The sequence below is a fragment of the Phyllobates terribilis genome, unplaced genomic scaffold (assembly GCF_046119375.1).
Source record: "Phyllobates terribilis strain yellow unplaced genomic scaffold, ASM4611937v1 Scaffold_8__6_contigs__length_399053987, whole genome shotgun sequence".
Lineage (NCBI taxonomy): Eukaryota > Metazoa > Chordata > Amphibia > Anura > Dendrobatidae > Phyllobates > Phyllobates terribilis.
Window position 1 is genome coordinate 145,280,377 of NW_027362768.1, and position 27,923 is coordinate 145,308,299.

At 46.3% G+C, this 27,923-nt stretch overlaps 1 protein-coding gene across 1 annotated transcript; it reads right to left on the reverse strand.

Moving 5' to 3' along the window:
* Positions 1 to 446: 446 nt before the first annotated feature.
* Positions 447 to 11,606, reverse strand: MAGOH (mago homolog, exon junction complex subunit). The gene is made up of 5 exons (XM_073642629.1): positions 11,429 to 11,606; positions 10,195 to 10,253; positions 8,007 to 8,117; positions 2,442 to 2,524; positions 447 to 676 (listed from the first exon to the last, which is right to left on the reverse strand). Exons 1-5 carry the CDS (start codon positions 11,514 to 11,516, stop codon positions 577 to 579), a joined length of 441 nt encoding a protein of 146 aa, XP_073498730.1. The 5' UTR covers positions 11,517 to 11,606; the 3' UTR covers positions 447 to 576.
* Positions 11,607 to 27,923: the final 16,317 nt, after the last annotated feature.

Consider the following 27,923-nt stretch of genomic DNA (forward strand, 5'->3'; position numbering starts at 1 on the left):
TGCTCAACTTAAAGAGTATTTGTCATTTAGATTTTTATTAAATAAAACAGGGAGGATCTAACTATTCTAAACTACTTTGTAATAATAGATTACCTGATTCTGCCTGTTTTATAATTTAGGCCACATTCACACGTTCAGTATTTGGTCAATATATTCGTAATCTAAAACCAGGAGAGGAACAATCAGAGGAAAAGTATAATAGAAACACGTCACCACTTCTGGATTTATCACCCACTCCTGGTTTTGGCTTTGAAATACTGATGTAAGATACTGACCAAAAACTGAACGTGTGAACGTGGCCTACTTGTTGCTCCAGTCCCTTTGTTTCACTCCAGTAGATAAAGTTGCCAAGTTCAGAGTGCTGTACTTTAGTGAAGTGACAATTACTCTTAAAGAACCAGAATAAACATATAAAAATCTACTATAAAACAGGAAGTAAGAAAAGGTTAACTTTGTAGAATTTTACTAATTTTTATTAAAGTGAGTCAGAAATGTAAAAACAAAAAAACGAGACCATACATAAAAAAACCCCCTCAGTAAATAAAATACAATGTGCATCCACCCCTCCCCAGAGGCTTAAATAGGTTTAATCTTAAAGTGAAGCCCAATCAAACTGAAGACTAGACACTTTAGGTCCTGAACCAGGTAATAGAAGACTCTCAATCCCTCGGGGTCTCTGCAAGACAGAAATACAAGGAGGTTATGAGACTCTGGAAAACTTAATTATGTAGCATCAATATCAGCCCTGACTGGAGAGAACTCATGAATAGTGATGAGCGCAAGTGCTGGAGTTTGCTGAGGGTACCACTACATGAGGGTATACACTAGCACCCTTGCGCTCATCACTACACATGGCCTTCCCCACCTAGATCACATACAAACATAGAATAGACGGTACAATGTGTGGGGCCCTCAGGGTCTATAATACTGTGTGGGCTTTCATAGCAGTAAACAGATATACACAAAAAAAAAAAAAAAAAAAAGCAGATTGCAATTCCTTTCAAGGTTTATTGTAGAAATGCATGCAGCAGTAACCTGTCCCATACATGCAGTGAAAGTGATAGCTTTCCAGTGTTATCCATATTAAATAAAAAATTGCCATTGTGGGAATAAACAAAACAATATCTAAATTACTTCATATACAGTACAAGCCCAATAAAGTTTCTTTCTTGTACCTGTGTCCTTTTCCATCCCTTCTTGAATGGGCAGTCTTTTCATTTGCTAAAACCACATTTATTGGCAGCCCCCTACTTCTCAGTGCTGCAGACCCTCCCTCTGCTCTCCTATGTGCTTACTGATAGATCTCAACATGGGCACATTTTATTTAAATGGGTGGAGGTGACCACTGATTGTTTTTAGTGACCCACTCCTTTTTAATAGTAGTGAATTTTGGTAAACGCCATAATTCACTGATGGTTCATGGGGATCTTTCAGCATGATTATGCTTTACCCTTCACGTACAATAAACTAGCATTACCAGAGATGCTAGATCCCTGTACACGAAGGCACCAATGGTAAAAATGTTCAAGCATATAAAATACATTTAAAAAGACAAGCAGGAGGCATCCAAAACTGTAGCAAACAGATGGGCCAGGTCTCTAAATACACGTTAAAGAAGTTGTCCGGTACTTTTTTTTTAAATTGCCCAATGTATTCAGCATGTGGGCATAAGTATATTTGTAAATACCTTGCGCTGCTGATAGTGCCTGTGAGTGGCGCTATTGGTGGCCGCCCACAGGCATCACGTGACCCCGCACTGACATCACAACAAGTGAGGCGTGACTCAGCGCTGGGGTCCCCACGGTGGCTGTTGGGTTGTGAGAGGGGTTAGTCCCCGCGTCACACCCAGCATCCACCGCACGCTTTCCCAATGAATGGGGAGAGGCAGAGCGCGCAGTGGATGCCGGGTGTGACGCAGGGGAATAACCCCACCCACAACCCAGCAGCCACCGGTGGAACAGGGAAGAGGGACCCTCGGCTGCAGCCTGGACTTGTCGTGACGTCAGTGCGGGCTGCAGCTGGGGGTCATGTGATGCCTGTGAGCGGCCAGTGATAGCGCCACTCACAGGCATTATCTGCAACACAAGGTATTTACAGAGATACTTATGCCCACATGCTGAATACATTGGGCAACTTAAAAAAAAGTACCGGACAACCCCTTTAATGCAATCACCGAAGTTTCAGTATTGTAAGAACAAATACATAATATGTTGGAGTTCACAACAACCTGAGACCACATTATAATTTTGGGAAAAACCCTTTTAGTCACATGCAAATTACTGAATGGACTGCCCCCCTCCAATACCATTAGGCAAATCGCCATCACTGGAGGACTTGAGATCACCATGTATGACCTCCATGGGTTCCCTTCGTCAAATCCACTTACTGTCAGGGCCTATTATTAGGGCATATTGTAGAAAAACAAAAGGATACAAACTTACTTAGACTGATTCACATCTATTAGAGAGCCAATTTTTGAAGTAGTAAAGGATATGTGTTCATCGCCAATCACAATCTCCAGCTCCTGCAACAGAAAGAGAACAAAAGATATATTAATATGACATAGCACTAATACCCACTCTGCAGAGGTGTCATTTACCCCCTATCTTCACATATAAACAGCTAGATACCAGTGTATGCATGGAGGATATACCACTACCATAGCCACTTGGATATTAAAGCAGCACCTACCGTATTTTTCGGACTATAAGATGCACTTTTTTTCCTCCAAAATTTGAGGAAATTTGGGGGTGTGTCTTATAGTCTGATATACATAAATACTGTGTCTATAGGTGGTGAGGGATGTGGGGGAAGCGACAGCGGCGGAGTAGCGGGGCACAGGAGGCGTCTGCTGCAGCCTACACTGTGCCCGCTACTAAAGAAAATGAATATTCACTGCTCCCCGAGCAGTGAATATTAATTTTCCTTAATAGCCGTCACAATGTGCCTGCAGCGCTGCTCCTGGTATGTAAGTAAGACCCAGCACCACCATATAACCAACAAATACTTGTGCCAAAGTCCCAATAAAGACAATTGAGAAAAGGAAGGCAGGGGACAATACAGGCACCAAGCATGGAAACAGTATGATGGAAACATATTGAATTTTTTTTTTATTATAATTAGGACAAACAACACCATTGATTAAAAACATGATTAAAAGACATGTAAACAAAAATATCCCCTTATAGAAATTGACATATAATACCAATATGGTCTTAGATATCCATTAGTTCATCTGTGGAGAATTTAAATTAATATGGTATATAGTCTAGTACATCTGATAATACAGCCATATAGTTTAAGTATTTTGGGCTCACTATGGATATGACTATTCTGATAAATAATTTAAGCAAATAGACAGATCTGCTCCCTGAAAATACCAAGAGCAGAAACCAGGGAAAATGCCTGAACAAACATGAAAAGGTAGAGAGAAAGAGCCCAAATACAAAAAGGGGTTACAGTGTACCAACCATATAAGTCCACAGTAGAGTAAAGGAGATGTCAGCAATGCATAACCCTATGCGTTACGCAAAGAAAAGTGGCTTCCTCAGGGGTATAGAGTCAATGTCCCACAAATGCACTATATATACCTCAAAACACACCCACGCTCCTGGCATGTATGGCACCCATCATCACTGTATGTATAGCCCCCTCATAACAGTCACGCTGCAGAGAAAAAAAAAAAAAAAGTCATACTTGCCTCCTCCAGCGCTGTCCCGCTCTGTGCCGGAATAGTCACTTCTCTCCATGCCGGGACTGTGTGCGTGAGGAGCAGTGAGCATTCATTCTCCCTAATAGCACGCACGCTGTGGCCGCAGCGCGGCTCTTGCTGGACTCGGCGGTCAGTGTGCCCGCTATTAAAGTCCATGAATATTTACCACACCAATGGGAGTTGTGAAGCTACAGTGTGCGCGCTATTAGGGAGAATGAATGGTCACTGCTCCACACGCATACAGTCCCGGCGTGGGCAGCAGTGACAATTCCAGCACAGCATCTCGCTGTGTGAGGGCGCATGGCAGTTACGCCATGCGCAGCTCACACAATGAAATCCCTGTCGGCAACAGAGCCGGATGCAGCACTGGAGGAGAGGGGAGGCGAGTATGATTGTTTATTTATTTTTCTGTGCAGCATGCCGGGGATCAGCGGGGGCCAAGCATACCAGGATGAGGGGGGCCATACATAGCAGGATGGGTGTGAGGGGGGCCATACATAGCAGGATGGGTGTGAGGGGGGCCATACATAGCAGGATGGGTGTGAGGGGGGCCATACATAGCAGGATGGGTGTGAGGGGGGCCATACATAGCAGGATGGGTGTGAGGGGGGCCATACATAGCAGGATGGGTGTGAGGGGGGCCATACATAGCAGGATGGGTGTGAGGGGGGCCATACATACCAGGATGGGTGTGAGGGGGGCCATACATACCAGGATGAAGTGGGCCATACATACCAGGAAGAGGGATGACGGGGGCCATGCACACCAGGATGGGGGATTTGGGTGCCATGCATATCAAGATGGGGATGAGGGCCACGTATAACAGGAAGGAGGGAGCCATATATACCAGGATGGAGGATAGTAACAGAATTGAAGGACATTACCCCTATAACAGTGTCAGCAGCAGACCCGCTCCCCCTTAACAGGGCATCATGACCACATTTTTTGCTTACATTTTTTTTTTTCTATTTTCCTCCTCCAAAACCTAGGTGCGTCTTAAGGTCCGGTGCTCTTATACACTGTGTTCCAAATTATTATGCAAATAATATTTTCTCAGATTTTCCCAAATTACCTACAGTACAGACCAAAAGTTTGGACACACCTTCTCATTTAATGATTTTTCTGTATTTTCATGACTATGAAAATTGTACATTCACACTGAAGGCATCAAAACTATGAATTAACACATGTGGAATTATATACTTAACAAAAAAGTGTGAAACAACTGAAAATATGTCTTATATTCTAGGTTCTTCAAAGTAGCCACCTTTTGCTTTGATGACTGCTTTGCACACTCTTGATGAGTTTCAAGAGGTAGTCACTAGAAATGGTTTTCACTTCACAGGTGTGCCCTGTCAGGTTTAATAAGTGGGATATCTTGCCTTATAAATGGGGTTGGGACCATCAGTTGTGTTGTGCAGAAGTCAGGTGGATACACAGCTGATAGTCCTACTGTATAGACTGTTAGAATTTGTATTATGGCAAGAAAAAAGCAGCCAAGTAAAGAAAAACGAGTGGCCATCATTACTTTAAGAAATGAAGGTCAGTCAGTGTGAAAAATTGGGAAAACTTTGAAAGTGTCCCCAAGTGCAGTTGCAAAAACCATCAAGCGCTACAAAGAAACTGGCTCACATGAGGACCGCCCCAGGAAAGGAAGACCAAGAGTCACCTCTGCTTCTGAGGATAGGTTTATCTGAGTCACCAGCCTCAGAAATCGCAGGTTAACAGCAGCTCAGATTAGAGACCAGGTCAATGCCACACAGAGTTCTAGCAGCAGACACATCTCTTCAACAACTGTTAAGAGGAGACTTTGTGCAGCAGGCCTTCATGGTAAAATAGCTGCTAGGAAACCACTACTAAGGACAGGCAACAAGCAGAAGAGACTTGTTTGGGCTAAAGAACACAAGAAATGGACATTAGACCAGTGGAAATCTGTGCTTTGGTCTGATGAGTCCAAATTTGAGATCTTTGGTTCCAACCACCGTGTCTTTGTGCGACGCAGAAAAGGTGAACGGATGGACTCTACATGCCTGGTTCCCACTGTAAAGCATGGAGGAGGAGGTGTGATGGTGTGGGGGTGCTTTGCTGGTGACACTGTTGGGGATTTATTCAAAACTGAAGGCATACTGAACCAGCATGGCTACCACAGCATCTTGCAGCGGCATGCTATTCCATCCGGTTTGCGTTTAGTTGGACCATCATTTATTTTTCAACAGGACAATGACCCCAAACACACCTCCAGGCTGTGTAAGGGCTATTTGACCAAGAGGGAGAGTGATGGGGTGCTACGCCAGATGACCTGGCCTCCACAGTCACCAGACCTGAAACCAATCGAGATGGTTTGGGGTGAGCTGGACTGCAGAGTGAAGGCAAAAGGGCCAACAAGTGCTAAGCATCTCTGGGAACTCCTTCAAGATTGTTGGAAGACCATTTCCGGTGACTACCTCTTGAAGCTCATCAAGAGAATGCCAAGAGTGTGCAAAGCAGTCATCAAAGCAAAAGGTGGCTACTTTAAAGAACCTAGAATATAAGACATATTTTCAGCTGTTTCACATTTTTTTTGACAAGTATGTAATTCCACATGTGTTAATTCATAGTTTTGATGGCTTCAGAAAAATCTTTAAATGAGAAGGTGTGTCCAAACTTTTGGTCTGTACTGTATATGAATTGCAGTCATTGTAATTTTCCAGTCAAATAACTATTAGAGTACAATTGAAAGGTTTTTGTACAAACTGCCTATGATAACAGTATATTTTTAAAAAAAATAAAACACTCAAACTGCACTCAAATTGCATGTTCCAAATTATTATGCACAGCAGAGTTTTCAACCTTTTCATTTTAATTACGAAGAAAAAAATGGTCATTTTTGAAATTATAAGCATTAGCAGGTTATTACACACTGAAATCAAACCGTTTTCAACTCAAAACTTTATTCTAGGTGATGTTACATTTGCACATAGGACCCCTTGTTCGAAAGGAGCTTCTGAACTCTCTCGTCCATTGAATTTGTCAGGTTTTGGATGGTTTCAGCTTCCATTGTTTTGCATGAGGACAGAATACCCTCCCAGAGCTGTTGCTTAGATGTGAACTGCCTCCCGCCATCATAGACACTCCTTTTGATGATGCTCCAGAGCTTCTCAATGGGGTTGAGGTCAGGGGAGCATGGGGGTCACACCATAAGCTTGTCCCCTTTTATGCCCACAGCAGCCAGAGATGCAGATGTGTTATGTGCAGCATGAGACGGGGCATTATCATGCATGAAATGATCTCGATGGTCCAGATGGATGGAGTGGAGGATGGCTGGTTGATGGACACCCCATGCAAACACGGCTACGGCGCTAACAAGGAGGATGTGGAGTAATGTTTTGGGCTGGAATCATGAGGAGAGAGATTGTGGGCCCTTTTAGGATCCCTGAAGGGGTAAAGATGAACTCCATAATGTATGTTGAGTTTCTCAAACAGCACTTCCTTCCATAGTTCAAGAAGAAGAACCGTGCATTCCGCAGCAAGATCATTTTCATGCATGATAATGCCCCGTCTCATGCTGCACATAACACATCTGCATCTCTGGCTGCTGTGGGCATAAAAGGGGACAAACTTATGGTGTGGCCCCCATGCTCCCCTGACCTCAACCCCATTGAGAACCTCTGGAGCATCATCAAAAGGAGTGTCTATGATGGCGGGAGGCAGTTCACATCTAAGCAACAGCTCTGGGAGGGTATTCTGTCCTCATGCAAAACAACTGAAGCAGAAACCATCCAAAACCTGACAAATTCAATGGACGAGAGAGTTCAGAAGCTCCTTTCGAACAAGCGGTCCTATGTGCAAATGTAACATCACCTAGAATAAAGTTTTGAGTTGAAAACTGTTTGATTTCAGTTTGTAATAACCTGCTAATGCTTGTAATTTCAAAAATGACCATTTTTTTGTTCGTAATAAAATGAAAAGGTTGAAAACTCTGCTGTGCATAATAATTTGGAACATGCATTTTGAGTGCAGTTTGAGTTTTTTATTTTTTTAAAAATATACTGTTATCATAGGCAGTTTGTACAAAAACCTTTCAATTGTACTCTAATAGTTATTTGACTGGAAAATTACAATGACTGCAATTCATATAGGTAATTTGGGAAAATCTGAGAAAATAATATTTGCATAATAATTTGGAACACAGTGTAGTCTGAAAAATACGGTATTGTGATAGGTCCTATCAACGGAAGACCTGGTAACTTACCAGGTAAATATGGGCAGCCCTATTAAAATCCCAACCTTTATACACGATGACAGAAAAACCTACCTGTCGACCGACTCTGTCCGGTGGGGGCCAGAGGGCATCATCTTCTTTTGTGATTTCACTGTCATCTATGATCCGTTTCAATTCCTCCATCACACTCTTGTGTACATATGACTGGAGTGAGAGAATTACCAGAATACATTAAAGAGGAACCGGCATTTTTTCTCCATAAATCATTAGGCTCAAGAAAATTATAAACTTTGTAATATATCTATCTTATCAGAGAAATCTGCTTCTTTCTCCCCTTAGACTGATTTTTCACTCTCAATTCTGTCTTCAGTGAATGCAGATTTTCCTATTACTGAGATGGGAGATGACAGTTGGTGCTCATAAAGTTCTATGGAGAACAAGACCGGACGTTTCAGGAGATCTGGCAGCAGGATGTCTGTCTTCCTCCAGCTCTTCCTCTCCATAGCATTAGAAGCACCAGTGACGTCGCCTATCTCAGTAATGTGAAAATCTGTGTTCATTGAATACAAATTTTAACCATTAATTGAAACAAGCGAAATATCAGTCTAAGAGGGGAAACCAGATTTTTTGGATAAAACACATTGCAAAGTCTGTGATCATTCATGGAGAACTCCAGATATCATTTACAATGCAAAGCTGAAAGAAATATTAATGTCCCAGACAAGACACACTTTACCAGCTGTGGTTCCCAAGAGACCTGCTGATCAGATGGGAATCTACGGTCGGTGCTATAAACAATGTGTAATTGCGAGTGTTCTCTATGAATGATCAAGCAATGCAAAAGTTTAAACTCATGGACCTGAATGCATCCTACTGCACATCAGGCAACAAGATGTCAGTGACTTTGGTTCTGCTAAAAGTATAAAATGACTGTTCATAACAAGCCCAGGCGCTCGGTGCACCCTTGGCGTGACTGAGCAGATCAGTGAACTTTCCCACCTAGTTGTTTTTCATCCATCTCCATCCTCCCGTCTACTATGCAGTCAGAACTATCACTGAAAGGAAGAGGAGGCCAGAGATGAGTGCAAAACTAGTAAGTGGGAAAGATGCACTGTACTGCTCGGCCACACCAGAGGTGCACCAAGCGTCTTTGCATTTGTTTGAACAGTCACTTTGTATCAAGACTCCATTTAACCCTTAAAACATTGCGGGTTCATTTTTTTCTTATCTTCTTCCAAGTGCCATAATTTTTCTGTCCACAGTCATTCATTCTACCATAAAATGTACTGAAGAACGGGAAAGTGAAGTGGAACAGAAGAAGAACAAATGCCACTTTTTTTTCTTTTCTAAACGACGTTCACTTTGTATTTAAAACTCCTAGTAACTTTGCTCTATGGGTCAGTTTGGTTGTAGGAATATAAGGAATATACCATATATGTAATTTTTGTTTAACTACCACTACAAATAAAAAAAAAAGGGGCATCAGTCGCTATATTCTAAGAACCACAACGTAATTTTGAGTTTTCAATGTTGTATCAGGGCTTGTTTGCTTGCGGTACAAGCTGCGGTTTTCTTCATCACCATTTTGGGTCCATACAACTTTCTGACCTCTTTATTCCATTTTTTATTTAGGTGATGATATTTAGCCTATTTTTTTGATTTTTAATCTCTCCCCCACCCTCCCATTTTTGCATTCACAGTATGGGATAACAATATTTTACGATTTCATTAGCTTTTGGACAATTATACATGCAAGGATAACATGTCTTTTTATTATAATTATGTTATATTTAGCAATTCGTGTCTGGGAAAAAAATGGTGCTGGTGGGGAGTTTAAACTTCTTTATTTTTAGGTTGATCAGTCCAAAATTGCCATATAACACGGTCCAATACAGTAGTACTGCAGTCTATCGTGTACTGGATGACTTCAAAGTCCACCCAAGGGAGGCCAATTGGCTCTGGAGTGACGACTGCCACGTTTGGAGCCCCGTTACATACCGCTGTCTAGCTTGACAGCATTTAAAATTTTAAGCTATTACAGTCGGGGGCAGCACAGATTGCACTAGTTACTCTTGGATGCCAGTTGTGTAACACACCTGACACTTGAGCTGCATGGCGGGTGCGCAGTTCCTGCAGTGATGATACATTTCCAACATACATGTATGGCCATGGTCATCGAGGGGTTAGTAAAAACGTTATAAATGCACCGAGCAGAACGGAGAAAACATTGAATCCTTTAAATAAGACGCATATAAAGTGCACCTAGAACACAGACACGAACCTCCTTCCTGATCATGACGTCATTCTTGTAATTGCTGTTATTGGCGTAACGAAGTTTACCTGTAAAAAGAAAAATGACATTGGGTTTATATAAAACACATACTGGGAATATACAAACACTGGCTGAGCACATTTGATTAAACCGTACTAACATCTAGCACAGGAAGGGGGCATTTTCTAATCCATATAAGACAAGCATTGGTGAAATGTATATACTTATAGATGATGACCACATAATCAGATATTGGACTAAGAGCTAAATCCAGGGAAGGCCGGGGTACAGGGGGTCTTCTGAAAATTGAAAACTCCTTTAAAGAAATATATAGTAATTTGAAGCTCCTAAAGGGTTTATAAAATGTTTCCTCGCATCAGGAAATATAAATACTAACACAACTCACACTCAGGGGGTAAACCCTCTGTCAGTCTGGTGGCCCCCAATGGTGTTGACTGACCCTGCAGTGCCAAGCACACAGGAGACCGCTCCCCTTTCCCACACTACCTTCAGCAGTCTCATGTCATACAAGCCAGCGTCACAGATGGAACCGGTGATTGGCTGCAGCGGTCATATAGATAAAGTTAGCTTGTCATCACTGCACGACTGTTAAAAGCCAGAAGAGCCGGAGTGGTAGAAGTTTTACCCGGCGAGTACATGAGGTTTTATGGAATTTTACAACAATCACCCAGGCAGAAGCAATGGTAGAAAATAAGGTACTGAACGCTCAGCCAGTGTCCCCACCACCTCCCACCGGACTCCGCTGACGTCCCTTCAGTGATAACGTTTTTGTCCTCACACATGTGACCGCTGTGGTTAATCACCAGTGACTGGCTGCAGTGGTCACATGATCACTGCAAGATGTCAGCTGACACCGCCGCTGCCCCCAGAACAGCGAGATTGAAGCAAATATAGGATATTGTATTCCTCCACACTCTGCCCAGGCCAGCGATTGGCTGCAGTGGTCACATGCTCACAGACAGTACATGATCGCTGCAGGCTGTCAGCTGACACCGGCGCTGCCCCCAGAACAGGAAGAATGAGGCAAATATTAGATATTTTACACCATTTCCTCCTTGTGGCCAATTTTCATGAAATATTGGAAAAGTCCTCTAAGCTGCTGGGAGTAGTAGTTCTCAGAACACCAAGTTGCCACAGCAACTCCCTCCAGCCCTGACCGCGCATACAGCCCAGGCTGCCGCCATCTGGCCCCGCAGCCCGGCTCTCATTCCCCGTTTCTTACCGTCCGGTCTGAATTCAAACTCTAAGAACTCGTGTCCGAATTTTCCTTTGTGCCCTACGTAATAGCGGAGGTAGAAATCGCTGCCCATGATGTTAAGTTACGGTGAAAGCTCCGGAAAGACGACAACCTCGAGCACCGGGCGCAAAAGAATGACGTACTTCCGGCTGGTGATGTAAAACGACGCGCATAAAAAATCAACCAATGAGCTACGAGGGGGCGGGCCTAGGAAGGCTGTGAGCTGCCGCCTTTCACTAGGAGGGCGCATGTTGTCCCTTGGTTTTACAAGAGCGCGCGAGGACTGAGATTCTATGTGATAGTATGCGGCGTGGTCTCCGGAAAAATGGCCGCTAGCAGTACAACTAGCTCTAGTGGCTGGTGACAAGTCTCCGGGAACATGGCCGCTAGCAGCACAACTAGCTCCTGTTGTTGGCGACAAGCATCCGGGAAAATGGCCGCTAGCAGCACAACTAGCTCTAGTGGCTGATGACAAGCCTACGCGAAAATGGCCGCTAGGAGTACAGCCTGCTCTAGTGTCTGGTGGCTGCTGTCGGCCATTAAACAGTTGACAATGTTTTGTAGCCATTTTATACAGACACCATATTGGGGGAGGTGCTGTATGAACTTCAACAGGACTGGGACGTTCCATTTTTTCTCTTGCATAACTTTTGTTTTTATTGTCCACATATTCCTATAACGCCATGGATAACGCTGTCAGAATACACGCCCACAGATCTGACTTACTGACGTGTTTTGCATTAGTGCTGCTCAGCTCTAAAAGTCTTACGTTGTTAGGGCTGCAAGCGGCCAATGCCGAAAGGGCTGCACACCGCCTGATGCAAAAGGGGCTGTACACCGCCTGATGCAAAAGGGGCTGCACGCCGCCGATGCCAAAAGGGCTGCACACCGCCAATGCCAAAAGGGTTGCACACCGCCTGATGCCAAAGGGGCTGCACGCCGCCTGATGCCAAAGGGGCTGCACGCCGCCTGATGCCAAAGGGGCTGCACGCCGCCTGATGCCAAAGGGGCTGCACGCTGCCGATGCCAAAAGGGCTGCACACAGCCGATGCCAAAAGGGCTACACACCGCCGATGCCAAAAGGGCTACACACCTCCAATACTAAAAGGGTTGCACGCAGCCGATGCCAAAAGGGCTGCACACCACCGATGCCAAAAGGAAGAGACGTGGAGGTCGCATTGGAATAAAAAGACAATATCAATGCCCCTTGGTTGAGAAGTGGAGGTCGCAGTAGCTTAACAAGACGGTTTTAATGCCCCTTGGAAGAGACGTGGAGGTCGCAGTAGCTTAACAAGATGGTTTTAATGCCCCTTGGAAGAGACGTGGAGGTCGCAGTGGAATAAAAAGACAATGTCAATGTCAATATCCTGTCAGATACCTGCGCTTTCACCCAAATATCACTGCCACCCTCTGTTACACTCCCTTCTTTTGGTGCACTGTGTGCTCATCTATTCCCCCTCCAACCTCCAACTGGCCGTCATTTACCGACCCCCAGGGCTAGCCACCACTTTCTTAGACCACTTCACCACCTGGCTGCTTCACTTCCTTTCCACTGACATCCCCACTATCATAATGGGTGACTTCAACATCCCCATTGACACTTCCCACTCGTCTGTCTCTAAGCTCCTATCCCTCACTTCCTTCTTCGGCCTCGCTCAATGGTCTTCGGCAGCTACTCATAAAGATGGCCACACACTGGACCTCATCTTCACCCGCCTCTGTTCCCTATCTAACCTCTCTAACTCACCCCTCCCTCTCTCTGACCATAACCTCCTCACATTCTCTACCCTCTCCTCTCCAGGTGCACAATCCCCACTCCAAATACTTACACACGCTCGCAGAAACCTCAAACACCTTGACCTACACTCACTCTCTGAATCCCTCCTCCCCCTTACAGACATAAATTCCTTACACAATGCAGATGCTGCTGCCGCTTCATATAACACCACAATAGCTGCAGCTCTCGACTCGATCACCCCTCTCACACATACCAAATCTCGTACAATCAACAGGCAACCCTGGCACACCAAACTTACTAAAGAACTGCGACGGGCCTCCAGGGTTGCGGAGCTGAAATGGAAAAGGTCTCACTCCATCGAGCACTTCATCGCATTCAAACAATCCCTCACTATTTTCAAGTCCGCACTCACTACAGCAAAACAAACCTACTTCTCATCTCTCATATCCTCCCTGTCTCACAACCCTAAACAGCTATTTAACACTTTCAATTCTCTCCTTCGTCCCCCAGAATCTCCTCCCTCTTCTCTCATCTCAGCCGAAGACTTTGCCTTATTCTTCAAGCAGAAGATTGACACCATCATACAAAGCTTTTGCCTAAAATCCGCACAACCCCTCCTCATATCTACTCAACCTTCCTCCTCCAAACCCCACTTTTCCACCATTACAGAAGGTCAAGTCTCCACTTTATTCTCCAAATCATACCTCACCACCTGCAAACTTGACCCAATCCCATCCCACCTCATCCCTAACCTTACCACAGTCTTCATCCCAACCCTAATCCACCTCTTCAACCTGTCACTAACAACCGGTGTCTTCCCCTCTTGTTTCAAACATGCCGCAATCACACCCATCCTCAAAAAGCCCTTCCTTGACCCATCCTCTCTGACTAGCTACCGCCCCATATCACTTCTCCCCTTTGCCTCAAAACTACTAGAACAACCTGTCCACCTTGAACTGTCCTCCCACCTCTCATCCTGTTCCCTCTTCGACCGCCTGCAATCTGGCTTCCGACCGCATCACTCGACTGAAACTGCCCTGACCAAAGTCACCAACGACCTACTAAACGCCAAATCCAAGTGACACTACTCCATCCTCCTCCTTCTGGACCTGTCATCTGCCTTCGACACAGTGGACCATTCCCTTTTACTACAGATTCTCTCATCTCTTGGCATCACGGACTCGGCCCTATCTTGGATCTCCCCATACTTAACAGACAGGACATTCAGCGTCTCCCACTCACGCACCACCTCCTCATCTCGCCCCCTATCTGTCGGTGTCCCCCAAGGTTCAGTTCTAGGACCTCTGCTCTTCTCCATCTACACCTTTGGCCTGGGACAGCTCATAGAGTCTCATGGCTTTCAGTATCACCTCTATGCTGATGACACACAGATCTACCGCTCTGGACCCGATATCTCCTCCTTACTAACCAAAATCCCACAATGTCTGTCTGCCATCTCATCCTTCTTCTCTGCCTGATTTCTAAAACTCAACATGGATAAAACAGAGTTCATCATCTTTCCACCCTTTCATTCATATCCCCCATCTGACCTATCCATCAATGTCAATGGCTGTTCACTCTCCCCAGTCCCACAAGCTTGCTGCCTTGGAGTAACCCTGGACTCTGATCTCTCCTTCAAACCACATACAGTACAGACCAAAAGTTTGGACACACCTTCTCATTTAAAGATTTTTCTGTATTTTCATGACTATGAAAATTGTACATTCACACTGAAGGCATCAAAACTATGAATTAACGCATGTAGAATTATATACTTAACAAAAAAAGTGTGAAACAACTGAAAATATGTCTTATATTCTAGGTTCTTCAAAGTAGCCACCTTTTGCTTTGATGACTCTTTGCACACTCTTGGCATTCTCTTGATGAGCTTCAAGAGGTAGTCACCGGAAATGGTTTTCACTTCACAGGTGTGCCCTGTCAGGTTTAATAAGTGGGATTTCTTGCCTTATAAATGGGGTTGGGACCATCAGTTGTGTTGTGCAATAGTCAGGTGGATACACAGCTGATAGTCCTACTGAATAGACTGTTAGCATTTGTATTATGGCAAGAAAAAAGCAGCTAAGTAAAGAAAAACGAGTGGCCATCATTACTTTAAGAAATGAAGGTCAGTCAGTGCGAAAAATTGGGAAAACGTTGAAAGTGTCCCCAAGTGCAGTTGCAAAAACCATCAAGCGCTACAAAGAAACATGAGGACCGCCCCAGGAAAGGAAGGCCAAAAGTCACCTCTGCTTCTGAGGATAAGTTTATCCGAGTCACTAGCCTCAGAAATCGCAGTTTACCAGTAGCTCAGATTAGAGACCAGGTCAATGCCACACATAGTTCTAGCGGCAGACACATCTCTACAACAATTGTTAAGAGGAGACTTTGTGCAGCAGACCTTCATTGTAAAATAGCTGCTAGGAAACCACTGCTAAGGACAGGCAACAATCAGAAGAGACTAGTTTGGGCTAAAGGTCACAAGGAATGGACATTAATCCAGTGGAAATCTGTGCTTTGGTCTGATGAGTCCAAATTTGAGATCTTTGGTTCCAACCACCGTGTCTTTGTGCGACGCAGAAAAGGTGAACGGATGGACTCTACATGCCTGGTTCCCACCGTGAAGCATGGAGGAGGAGTTGTGATGGTGTGGGGGTGCTTTGCTGGTGACACTGTTGGGGATTTATTCAAAATTGAAGGCATACTGAACCAGCATGGCTACCACAGCATCATGCAGCTGCATGCTATTCCATCCGGTTTGCATTTAGTTGGACCATCATTTATTTTTCAACAGGACAATGACCCCAAACACACCTCCAGGCTGTGTAAGGGCTATTTGACCAAGCAGGAGAGTGATGGGGTGCTACGCCAGATGACCTGGCCTCCACAGTCACCAGACCTGAACCCAATCGAGATGGTTTGGGGTGAGCTGGACCGCAAAGTGAAGGCAAAAGGGCCAACAAGTGCTAAGCATCTCTGGGAACTCCAAGATTGTTGGAAGACCATTTCTGGTGACTACCTCTTGAAGCTCATCAAGAGAATGCCAACAGTGTGCAAAGAAGTCATCAAAGCAAAAGGTGGCTACTTTGAAGAACCTAGAATATAAGACATATTTTCAGTTGTTTCACACTTTTTTGTTAAGTATATAATTCCACATGTGTTAATTCATAGTTTTGTTGCCTTCAGTGTGAATGTACAATTTTCATAGTGATGAAAATACAGAAAAATCTATAAATGAGAAGGTGTGTCCAAACTTTTGGTCTGTACTGTATCCAAGCCCTTTACACTTCCTGCCGACTCCAACTCAAAAATATCTCCCAGATCCGTGCATTCCTTAGCAAAGACTCTGCAAAAACACTAGTGTACGCCCTCATCATCTCCCCCCTCGACTACTGCAACCTCCTGCTCTGTGACCTCCCTTCCAACACTCTTGCGCCTCTCCAATCTATCCTAAACTCTGCTGCTCGACTAATCCACCTGTCCCCCCGCTATTCCCCGGCCTCCCCCCTCTGTCAATCCCTTCACTGGTTCCCCATTGCCCAGAGAATCCAGTTCAAAACCCTAACCATGGCATACAAAGCCATCCACAACCTGTCTCCTCCATACATCTGTGACCTAGTCTCCCGGTACTTGCCTGCACGCAACCTCCGATCCTCACAAGATCTCCTTCTCTACTCCCCTCTTATCTCCTCTTCCCACAATCGTATACAAGATTTCTCCCGTGCATCCCCCCTACTCTGGAACTCTGTACCCCAACACATCAGACTCTCCCCTACCATGGAAGCCTTCAAAAGAAACCTGAACACCTACCTCTTCCGACAAGTCTACAACCTGCAGTAACCACTGCTCCACCACATTACTGCATGACCTCCTCTACCCCCACCTACTGTATCCTCACCCATCCCTTGTAGAATTTGAGCCCTCGCTGGCAGGGTCCTCGCTCCTCCTGTACCAGCCGCTGACTTGTTTTGTTAAGATTATGTAAATGTTTTTGCTATGTATATCCCTATCACATGTAAAGCGCCATGGAATAAATGGCGCTATAATAATAAATAATAATAATATCAATGCCCCTTGGAAGAGACGTGGAGGTCGCAGTAGCTTAACAAGACGGTTTTAATGTCCCTTGGAAGAGACGTGGAGGTCGCAGTAGCTTAACAAGACTGTTTTAATGCCCCTTGGAAGAGACGTGGAGGTCGCAGTAGCTTAACAAGATGGTTTTAATGCCCCTTGGAAGAGACATGGAGGTCGCAGTAGCTTAACAAGACGGTTTGAATGCACCTTGGAAGAGACATGGAGGTCGCAGTAGCTTAACAAGACAGTTTTAATGCACCTCGGAAGAATGGTGGAGGTCTCAGTATCTTAACAAGACGGTTTTAATGCCCTTTGGAAGAGACGTGGAGGTCGCAGTAGCTTAACTAGACGGTTTTAATGCCCCTGGGAAAAGTGGTGGAGGTCGCAGTAGCTTAACAAGACGGTTTTAATGCCCCTTGGAAGAGATTTGGCTGTCGCAATAGCTTAACAAGACGGTTTTAATGCCCCTTGGAAGAGACGTGGAGGTCGCAGTAGCTTAGCAAGACGGTTTTAATTCCTCTTGGAAGAGACGTGGAGGTCACAGTAGCTTAACAAGACGGTTTTAATGCCCCTTGGAAGAGACGTGGAGGTCGCAGTAGCTTAACAAGACGGTTTTAATGCCCCTTGGAAGAGACGTGGAGGTCGCAGTGGAATAAAAAGACAATATCAATGCCCCTGGGAAAAGTGTTGGAGGTCGCAGTAGCTTAACAAGACGGTTTTAATGCCCCTTGGAAGAGACGTGGAGGTCGCAGTAGCTTAACAAGATGGTTTTAATGCCCCTTGGAAGAGACATGGAGGTCGCAGTAGCTTAACAAGACGGTTTGAATGCACCTTGGAAGAGACATGGAGGTCGCAGTAGCTTAACAAGACGGTTTTAATGCACCTTGGAAGAATGGTGGAGGTCTCAGTAGCTTAACAAGACGTTTTTAATGCCCCTTGGAAGAGACGTGGAGGTCGCAGTAGCTTAACTAGACGGTTTTAATGCCCCTGGGAAAAGTGATGGAGGTCGCAGTAGCTTAACAAGACGGTTTTAATGCCCCTTGGAAGAGATTTGGCTGTCGCAATAGCTTAACAAGACGGTTTTAATGCCCCTTGGAAGAGACGTGGAGGTCGCAGTAGCTTAGCAAGACGGTTTTAATGCCCCTTGGAAGAGACGTGGAGGTCACAGTAGCTTAACAAGACGGTTTTAATGCCCCTTGGAAGAGACGTGGAGGTCGCAGTAGCTTAACAAGACGGTTTTAATGCCCCTTGGAAGAGACGTGGAGGTCGCAGTGGAATAAAAAGACAATATCAATGCCCCTGGGAAAAGTGTTGGAGGTCGCAGTAGCTTAACAAGACGGTTTTAATGGCCCTTGGAAGAGACGTGGAGGTCGCAGTAGCTTAATAAGACGATTTTAATGCCCCTTGGAAGAGACGTGGAGGTCGCAGTAGCTTAACAAGACGGTTTTAATGCCCCTTGGAAGAGACGTGGAGGTCGCAGTAGCTTAACATGATGGTTTTAATGCCCCTGGGAAAAGTGGTGGAGGTCACAATAGCTTAACAAGATGGTTTTAATGCCCCTTGGAAGAATGGTGGAGGTCGCAGTAGCTTAACAATATGGTTTTAATGCCCCTTGGAAGAATGGTGGAGGTCGCAGAAGCTTAACAATACGGTTTTAATGCCCCTGGGAAAAGTGGTGGAGGTCGCAGAGGAATAAAAAGACAATATCAATGCCCCTGGGAAAAATGGTTGAGGTCGCAGTAGCTTAACAAGACGGTTTTCATGCCCCTTGGAAGAATGGTGGAGGTCGCAGTGGAATAAAAAGACAATATCAATGCCCCTGGGAAAAGTGGTGGAGGTCGCAGTATCTTAACAAGACGGTTTTCATGCCCCTTACAAGAGCCATGCAGTAAGTCATATTAAAAACATTATTCCCATTATTGTTGGGGAGTGGGTCTCCCATAGTCTTTGCCTATGCCTTCCAAGCAAAAGCTGCCAAAAATTAGGACGGAGGATCTTGCAATACTGGCAACATGGACCACAGTCACCCTGGTGGTATAGTGATGGTGGAGGCTGAAGATAAGGAGAAGAGCAAAATACAGCCGAAATGAGGAAGCGTATACCCATGCATGGGTGTGAGGCGGTGCATGGGAATACGCCTCCCGAAATAACACAGTGGATTTGACTTTATGTTACTCTGTTGTCATTTGGTGGTGATGAGAAGTCTGGCCCAATCCAGCCCTTGTTCATTTTGATAAGGGTCAGCTTGTCAGCATTGTCAGTTGACAGGCGAGTGCGCTTATCAGTTATAATTTCCCCAGCATCACTAAAAACACGCTCCCATAACACGCTAACGGCAAGACAGGCCAGGACCTCCAAGGCATACAGAGCGAGTTCATTCCAAGTTTCCAGCTTGGATACCCAATAATTAAAAGGCACAGAGGAATCATGGAGGACGCTGGTACGGTCGGCAAGGTACTCCCTCACCATCTTTTGAAACTTTCCACTCCTTGTGAGAGTACCCCGCGCCTCAGGGCCTGTAAGCTGGGCGGGTCTCAGAAAACTGTCCCAGAATGTTGACAGTGTTCCCCTGTCTCTGCTGGATTGGAGTTGCGTCTCTCTCACCTGTACGCCTTGGTTGGTCAACGAACTGTGACCTCTGCTGCTAGCGTGTTCAGATGGGAATTTTTTTAACAGTTCTGCAGCAAGGGCCTTCTGGTACTGCCCCATTTTTGTAGACCTCTCCACCTCAGGAATAAGAGAGTGAAAGTTCTCCTTGTAGTGGGGGTCTAAAAGTGTCACCAACCAGTAATGACTGTCACCCAACATTTTGACAACGCGAGGGTGACGGTTAAGGCAGCGTAACATAAAGTCAGCCATGCGTGCCAGACTGGTATCGGGCAAGACTTCCGTGTCCTCACCAAGATGACGACTGACCATGCTCTCCTCCTCCTCCCCCCCCCCTGTCCTCAGGCCACCCACGCTGAACCGACTGTATGACAGTTGTACAGGTACTACCGTCTACAGCCCATGATACCAGCTCCTATTCTTCCTCCTGCTCCTCCTCCTCCTCCTCCTCTCCCTCATTGTCCCCCAATGCACGTTGGGATGAGATGAGGCTGGGCTGTGTGTAATCGCCCATTACGGCTTCTTGATCCATCTCATCATACTCTGGCTGCAATGCCTCCTCTTTAATTCTCTGCAGAAAGCGTTGCAAAAGACAGACAAGTGGATTGCTCACACTAATGATGGCATCATCGCCACTCACCATCTTGGTGGACTCCTGAAAGTTTGTAAGGATGGTACATATGTCAGACATCCAGGTCCACTCCTGAAGTCTTATGTGTTGAGTCTGACCTGAATATCGACGGCCTTGTTGCAGCTGGTACTCCACAACTGCTCTCTTCTGCTCACAAATCCTTTGCAACATGTGGAGGGTAGAGTTCCATTTCGTGGGGACATCACACACTAGTCGGTGTGCGGGAAGCTGCAAACGCTGCTGCAACACAGGAAGGGCGGCGGAAGCTGTAGCCGACTTCCGAAAATGAGCTGACAGGCAGTGTTCTTTGACAAGCAGATCTGGCAACTCGGGGTACGATTTAAGAAACCGCTGAACCACGAGGTTAAGCACATGAGCCAGGCATGGTACGTGTGTGATCTCGGCTTGCCTCAGAGCCGCCACCAGGTTATGGCCATTGTCACACACGACCATGCCTGGATGTAGGTTCAGCAGTCTCAGCCACAGATCTGCCTGCTCTTTCACAGCTGTCCACAACTCACAAGCAGTGTGAGGTTTATCACCTAAGCTTATGAGTTTCAGCTCAGCCTGTTGCCGCTTGGCTGAGGCAGTACTGCTGTGCTTCCAACTTTTAACTGATGTGGTGATATCTGAGATGGAGGCTGAACATGAGGAGGAGGATGATGCGCAGGAGCTGTACACTGTGGGGGCAACTCTGAGAGACATAGGGCCCGCAATCCTTGGTGTGGGGAGGATGTGTTCCGTCCCAAGGTCCGACTGGGTCCCGGCTTCCACTATGTTTACCCAGTGTGCCGTCAGGGAGATGTACCGTCCCTGGCCACAAGCACTTGTCCACGTGTCCGTTGTCAGGTGGACTCTCCCAGTAACTGCGTTGTTGAGGGCATGGCAGATGTTTTGGGACACGTGCTTGTGTAGTGCGGGGATGGCACACCGGGCAAAATAGTGTCGGCTGGGGACCGAGTACTGAGGGACGGCCACCGCCATAAGGTTGCAGAAGGATTCCGTCTCCACCAGCCTAAAAGGCAGTATTTCCAACGCAAGCAGTCATGAAATGTGCGAATTTAGGACTGTGGCCTGTGGGGCGTTGGCTGTTAATTTGCGCTTTCGTTCAAAGCTCTGGGATATGGAAAATTGAACACTACGGTGGGACATGGACGTGGATGTTGATGTTGTTTCTTGAGAAACTGCCATAACAAGTGAAGACTGAGAGGAGGGGGCAGCTTTGCATGCAGTATGGACAGGGGATTGCCTTGCACGCACAACAGGGGGTTCTCTTACACGCACACCAGCGGAAGAAGCAGTGGTGACACCCGCTGACACTGGTCGTGGACCCTGGGTGCTTTGCTGACATGTGCCTGATCATGCTGGTGGTGGTCAGGCTGGTAGTTTTGTCACCCCTGCTGATGTTGGCATGGCAGGTGGTACAAATGGCCTTTTTGGGGTTATCAGCAGAGTCTTTAAAAAAATTTCCAGACTCTGGAAGACCTACCAGTTGTACTGGCACTGTCCCTCGTGTTGGTGTTACGGGGAACTGTTGCCAGCCTTCTGTGTGCAGCGACCACACTGCGGGCCTCGCTCTGCGTGTCCTCCTGCCACGTTGGGTCAGTTACTAGATCATCCACCACCTTCTCCTCTTCCACTTGCGCACCACGATCCTCCCCCTCACTTCCTGGCAATTGTGTCTCGTCATCGTCCACCTCTTGTGACAAATTGCCAGTGTTGACTTCCTGTGGCCGTAGCTGTTCAAATATTTGGGCATCGCTACATGGGATCTCCTCTTCCACCACTTCAAGCGGAGCAGGCGAGGGGCACAAATATGGAAATGGACCAGTGAACAGCTCTTCAATGTGTCCAACTGTGGGATCACTGGGAGGAAAAAGCATCAGGGTGAGGAGGAGTATGCGGTCGAGACTCACGGCTACTAAAACTTGACCGTGTTGAAGAAAGACCGGAGGTAGTGGTGCCCAGGTAACTGGAAGTATTATCTGTAGTGTGGAGCGAGTATGTTCTATTAACCCTTTCGCCGAGTATGCTCGGGCCGAGCTCCGAGTTTTTATAGCTGCTCGGTGATAAGGTTAAATTGCTCCGTGTGCATGATTTGCGACTGTTTGACAGTTTTATTACATGTGAGGAATGTCTATCTTACACATTCCTCCCATGTAATAAAGCTGTCAAACAGTTGCAAATCATGCACACGGGAGCGATTTAACCTTATCACCGAGCAGCTATAACTACTCGGAGCTCGTCCCGAGCATACTCGGACATAACATACTCGCTCAACCCTAATTATCTGTAGTGTTGAGCGAACATGCTCGACACTGCTCGGTACTCGCCCGAGCATCATGCTACTCGGGATGTTCGGCGAGCACCGAGCATTTCCGGGTTACTCGGGCGGGAGCTCGGGTCTCCGCCCTGCATGTTTGGCGCTCTTTATAGAGCCAATGAACATGCAGGGATTGCCAGCTAGTCACTGTAATGCCGCAGCCATGTTGGTTGTGGGCATTACATTGATTGGCTGGCCGCACAGCGTCACCTCGAGTATTTAAAACCGGGCGCCGCCATCTTGGACCCAGACGGCTGGGATCAGACAGTGTTTGGCCAGCGCTGCTGATTTAGGGAGAGATATATACTGCAAAATAGTTAGTGTAGGGTCTGTAAGGGCTGCCAGATCAAACAAACAGTCCTTCTCAGGACTAATATCCATCCCAGATATCAGGCAGGCAGGCAGGCTATATAGGAGACGCAGTGGTTATAACAGCAAACGCTGTATTACAGTCCTGTGTGCTCCTGTTGGTGAAATTGCTGGACTTAGGTCCAGGTCTCGGGGGCCAGGAAAAATCCTTTTTTTTCATCTAAATCCTCTTTTTTTTTTCCTCCTTCACACTGTACAAATACCCATCTTATTAACCTTTTGGTGTCCCCCCCCCCCCCAAAAAAAAAAGTGTGTCTGTGACAGTTCAGACACAAATATATTTTTTTAAAAGAGTCTGGTGTAGGCTAGAGAAATAAAAGTGTGGTTTTGCAGTTCCACGGTTCAAACCTCTGTATTATCCACATTTGGGCCATTTTTACCTAAAAAAAACCAGTTTGAGTGTGTCGCTCACTGTTCAGCGGCAAATATATCTATTTAAAAAAGTCTGGTATACACCAGTAAATTATAACTGTGGTTTTGCCTTTCCACAGTGAAAAAACATTATTATCCTGCTTTTGCCATTTTTTGCCGTAAAGAAAAACAGTAATAGTGTCTCCTGATTGTTCAGACACAAATATATCTATGGAAAATAGTCTGGTGTAGGCCCGAGAAATAGAACTGTGGTTTTGCCGTTCCACAGGTCAAATCTCTGTATTATCCTGCTTTTGGCATTTTTGCCGTAAAGAAAAACAGTAATAGTGTCTCCTGATTGTTCAGACACAAATATATCTGTTTAAAAGAGTCTGGTATACACCAGTAAATCATAACTGTGGTTTTGCCGTCCCACGGTAAAAAATCTCTATTATCCAGCTTTTGGTATTTTTTCCGTAAAGAAAAACAGTAATAGTGTCTCCTGATTGTACAGACACCAATATATCTGTTTAAAAGAGTCTGGTATACACCAGTAATTTATAACTGTGGTTTTGCCGTTCCACGGTAAAAAATCTCTATTATTCTGCTTTTGGCATTTTTTGCCGTAAAAATTTTTTTTAATAGTGTCTCCCTGATTGTTCAGACACAAATATATTTGTTGAAAATAGTCTGGTGTAGGCCAGAGAAATAGAAGTGTGGTTTTGCAGTTCCATGGTTCAAACCTCTGTTTTATCCACTTTTGGGCCATTTTTACCTAAAAAAAAACAGTTTGAGTATGTCGCTCACTATTTAAAATTGTCTGGTATACCCCAGTAAACAATAACTGTGGTTTTGCCATTCCATGGTAAAAAAATCTCTATTATTCAGCTTTTGGTATTTTTTCCGTAAAGAAAAACAGTAATAGTTTCTCCCTGATTGTTCAGATTGTTTAAAAGAGTCGGGTGTAGGCCAGAGAAATAGAACTGTGGTTTTCCTCTTCCACGGTTCTAATCTACTTTTTATTACCCTTTTTCCATTGATAGTGCGAGTGTAAGCTATTTTCCTTCCTTTACAATGGGCAAGGCGCGTGGCAAGGGACGTGGAACTGGACGTTCTGGTGATGGTGCTTGCAGAGGACGGGGCCGTGGCCAAGGTGAAAATGTGCCACAACCAACAGCCACATCTTCTCGATCCCACTTCTTGACCGAATTACTAGGGAAGCACAGAACAACACCAGTATTGCGAACTGATCAGTGTGAACAGGTTATTAATTGGATAGCAGACAATACTTCCAGTTACCTAGGCACCATCACCTCCGGTCTGTCTTCCACACGGTCAAATCTTAGTAGCCGTGAGTCTCGACCGCATACTCCTCCTCACCCTGATGCTCCTTCCTCCCACCATGCTGAGTGTCGTCAGACAGCATCTGATCCCACACTTGGACACTCTGAAGAGCTGTTCACTGGTCCATTTCCAGATTTGAGCCACTCGCCTGCTCCGCTTGAAGTGGTGGAAGAGGAGATCCCATGTAGCGATGCCCAAATATTTGAACAGACACGGCCACAGGAAGTCGACGCTGGCAATTTGTCACAAGAGGTGGACGATGACGAGACACAATTGCCAGGAAGTGAGGGGGAGGATCGTGGTGCGCAAGTGGAAGAGGAGGAGGTGGTGGATGATCTAGTAACTGACCCAACGTGGCAGGAGGACATGCAGAGCGAAGCCAGCAGCACACAGGGTGAGGGAGGCAGAGTACCCCAACAGGTAGGAAGAAGCAGTGTGGTGGCCGCACACAGAAGGCAGGCAACCGTTCCCCGTTACACCAACATGAGGGATGTTGCCAGTACAACCTGTAGGTCTTCCAGAGTCTGGAAATTTTTTAAAGACTCTGCTGATAACCCCAAAAAGGCCATTTGTACCACCTGCCATGCCAGCATCAGCAGGGGTGACAAAACTACCAGCCTGACCACCACCAGCATGATCAGGCACATGGCAGCAAAGCACCCGACTTTGTGGGGTGAACCCCAGGGTCCATGACCAGTGTCAGCGGGTGTCACCACTGCTTCTTCCGCTGTTGTGCGTGCAATAGAACCCCCTGTTGTGTGTGCAAGGCAATCCCCTGTCCATACTGCATGCAAAGATGCTCCCTCCTCTCAGTCTTCACTTGAAGTTTCTCATGAAACAGCATCAACGTCCACGTCCCACCGCAACGTTCAATTGTCCATATCCCCGACCTTTGAACGAAAGCGGAAATTCGCAACTAACGCCCCACAGGCCACAGTCCTAAATTCGCACATTTCACGACTGCTTGCGTTGGAAATGCTGCCTTTTAGGCTGGTGGAGACGGAATCCTTCCACAACCTTATGGCGGTGGCCATCCCTCGGTACTCGGTCCCCAGCTGACATTATTTTGCCCGGTGTGCCATCCCCGCACTACACAAGCACGTGTCCCAAAACACCTGCCGTGCCCTCAACAACGCAGTTACTGTGAGAGTCCACCTGACAACGGACACGTGGACAAGTGCTTGTGGCCAGTGACGGTACATCTCCCTGACGGCACACTCGGTAAACATAGTGGAAGCCGGGACCCAGTCGGACTTTGGAACGGAACACATCCTCCCTACACTGAGGATTGCGGGCCCTATGTCAGTCAGAGTTGCCCCCACAGTGTACAGCTCCTGCGCATCATCCTCCTCCTCCTCATGTTCAGACAGCCATCTCAGATATCACCACATCAGTTACAAGCTGGAAGCACTGCAGTACTGCCTCCGCCAAGCGGCAACAGGCTGTGCTGAAACTCATAAGCTTAGGTGAGAAACCTCACACTGCTTGTGAGTTGTGGACAGCTGTGAAAGAGCAGGCAAATCTGTGGCTGAGACCGCTGAACCTACATCCAGGCATGGTCGTGTGTGACAATGGCCATAACCTGGTGGCGGCTCTGAGGCGAGGCGAGATCACACAAGTACCATGCCTGGCTCAGGTGCTTAACCTCGTGGTTCAGCGGTTTCATAAATTGTACCCCGAGTTGCCAGAACTGCTCGTCAAAGTACGCCGCCTGTCAGCTCATTTTCGCAAGTCGGCTACAGCTTCCGCCGCCCTTCCTGTGTTGCAGCAGCGTTTGCAGCTTCCGTCACACCGACTGGTGTGTGATGTCCCCACACGTTGGAACTCTACCCTCCACATGTTGCAAAGGATTTGTGAGCAGAAGAGAGCAGTTGTGGAGTACCAGCTGCAACAAGGCCGTCGATATTCAGGTCAGACTCCACACATAAGACCTCAGGAGTGGATCTGGATGTCTGACATATGTACCATCTTGACAAACTTTGAGGAGTCCACCAAGATGGTGAGTGGCGATGGCGCCATCATTAGCGTCAGCATTCCACTTGTCTGTCTTTTGTTATGCTCTCTGCATAGAATTAAAGAGGAGGCATTGCAGCCAGAGTATGATGAGATGGATCAAGAAGCCGTAGGAGTCGATTACACACAGCCCAGACTCATATCATCCCAACGTGCATTGGGGGACAATGAGGGAGAGGAGGAGGAGGAGGAAGAACAGGAGCTTGTATCATGCGCTATAGACTGTATTACCTGTACACCTGTCATACCGTCGGTTCAGCGTGGGTGGCCTGAGGACAGTGGGGAGGAGGAGGAGAGCATGGTCAGTCATCATCTTGGTGAGGACACGGAAGTCTTACCCGTTACCAGTCTGGCACGCATGGCTGACTTTATGTTACGCTGCCTTAACCGTGACCCTCGCGTTGTCAAAATGTTGGGTGACAGTCATTACTGGTTGGTGACACTTTTAGACCCCCGCTACAAGGAGAACTTTCACTCTCTTATTCCTGAGGTGGAGAGGTCTACAAAAATTGGGCAGTACCAGAAGGCCCTTGCTGCAGAACTGTTAAAAAAATTCCCATCTGAACACGCTAGCGGCAGAGGTCACAGTTCGTTGACCAACCAAGGCGTACATGCGAGAGAGACGCAACTCCAATCCAGCAGAGGCAGGTGAACACTGTCAACATTCTGGGACAGTTTTCTCAGACCCTCCCTTCGTACAGACCCTGAGGCGCAGGGTACTCTCACAAGGAGTGGAAAGTTTCAAAAGATGATGAGGGAATACCTTGCCAACCGTACCAGCGTCCTCCGTGATTACTCTGTGCCTTTTAATTATTGGGTATCCAAGCTGGACACTTGGAATGAACTTGCTCTGTACGCCTTGGAGGTCCTGGCCTGCCCTGCCGCTAGCATGTTATCGGAGCATGTTTTTAGTGCCGCTGGGGGAATTAGAACTGATAAGCGCACTCGCCTGTCAACTGACAATGCTGACAAGCTGACCCTTATCAAAATGAACAAGGGCTGGATTGGGCCAGACTTCTCATCACCACCAAAT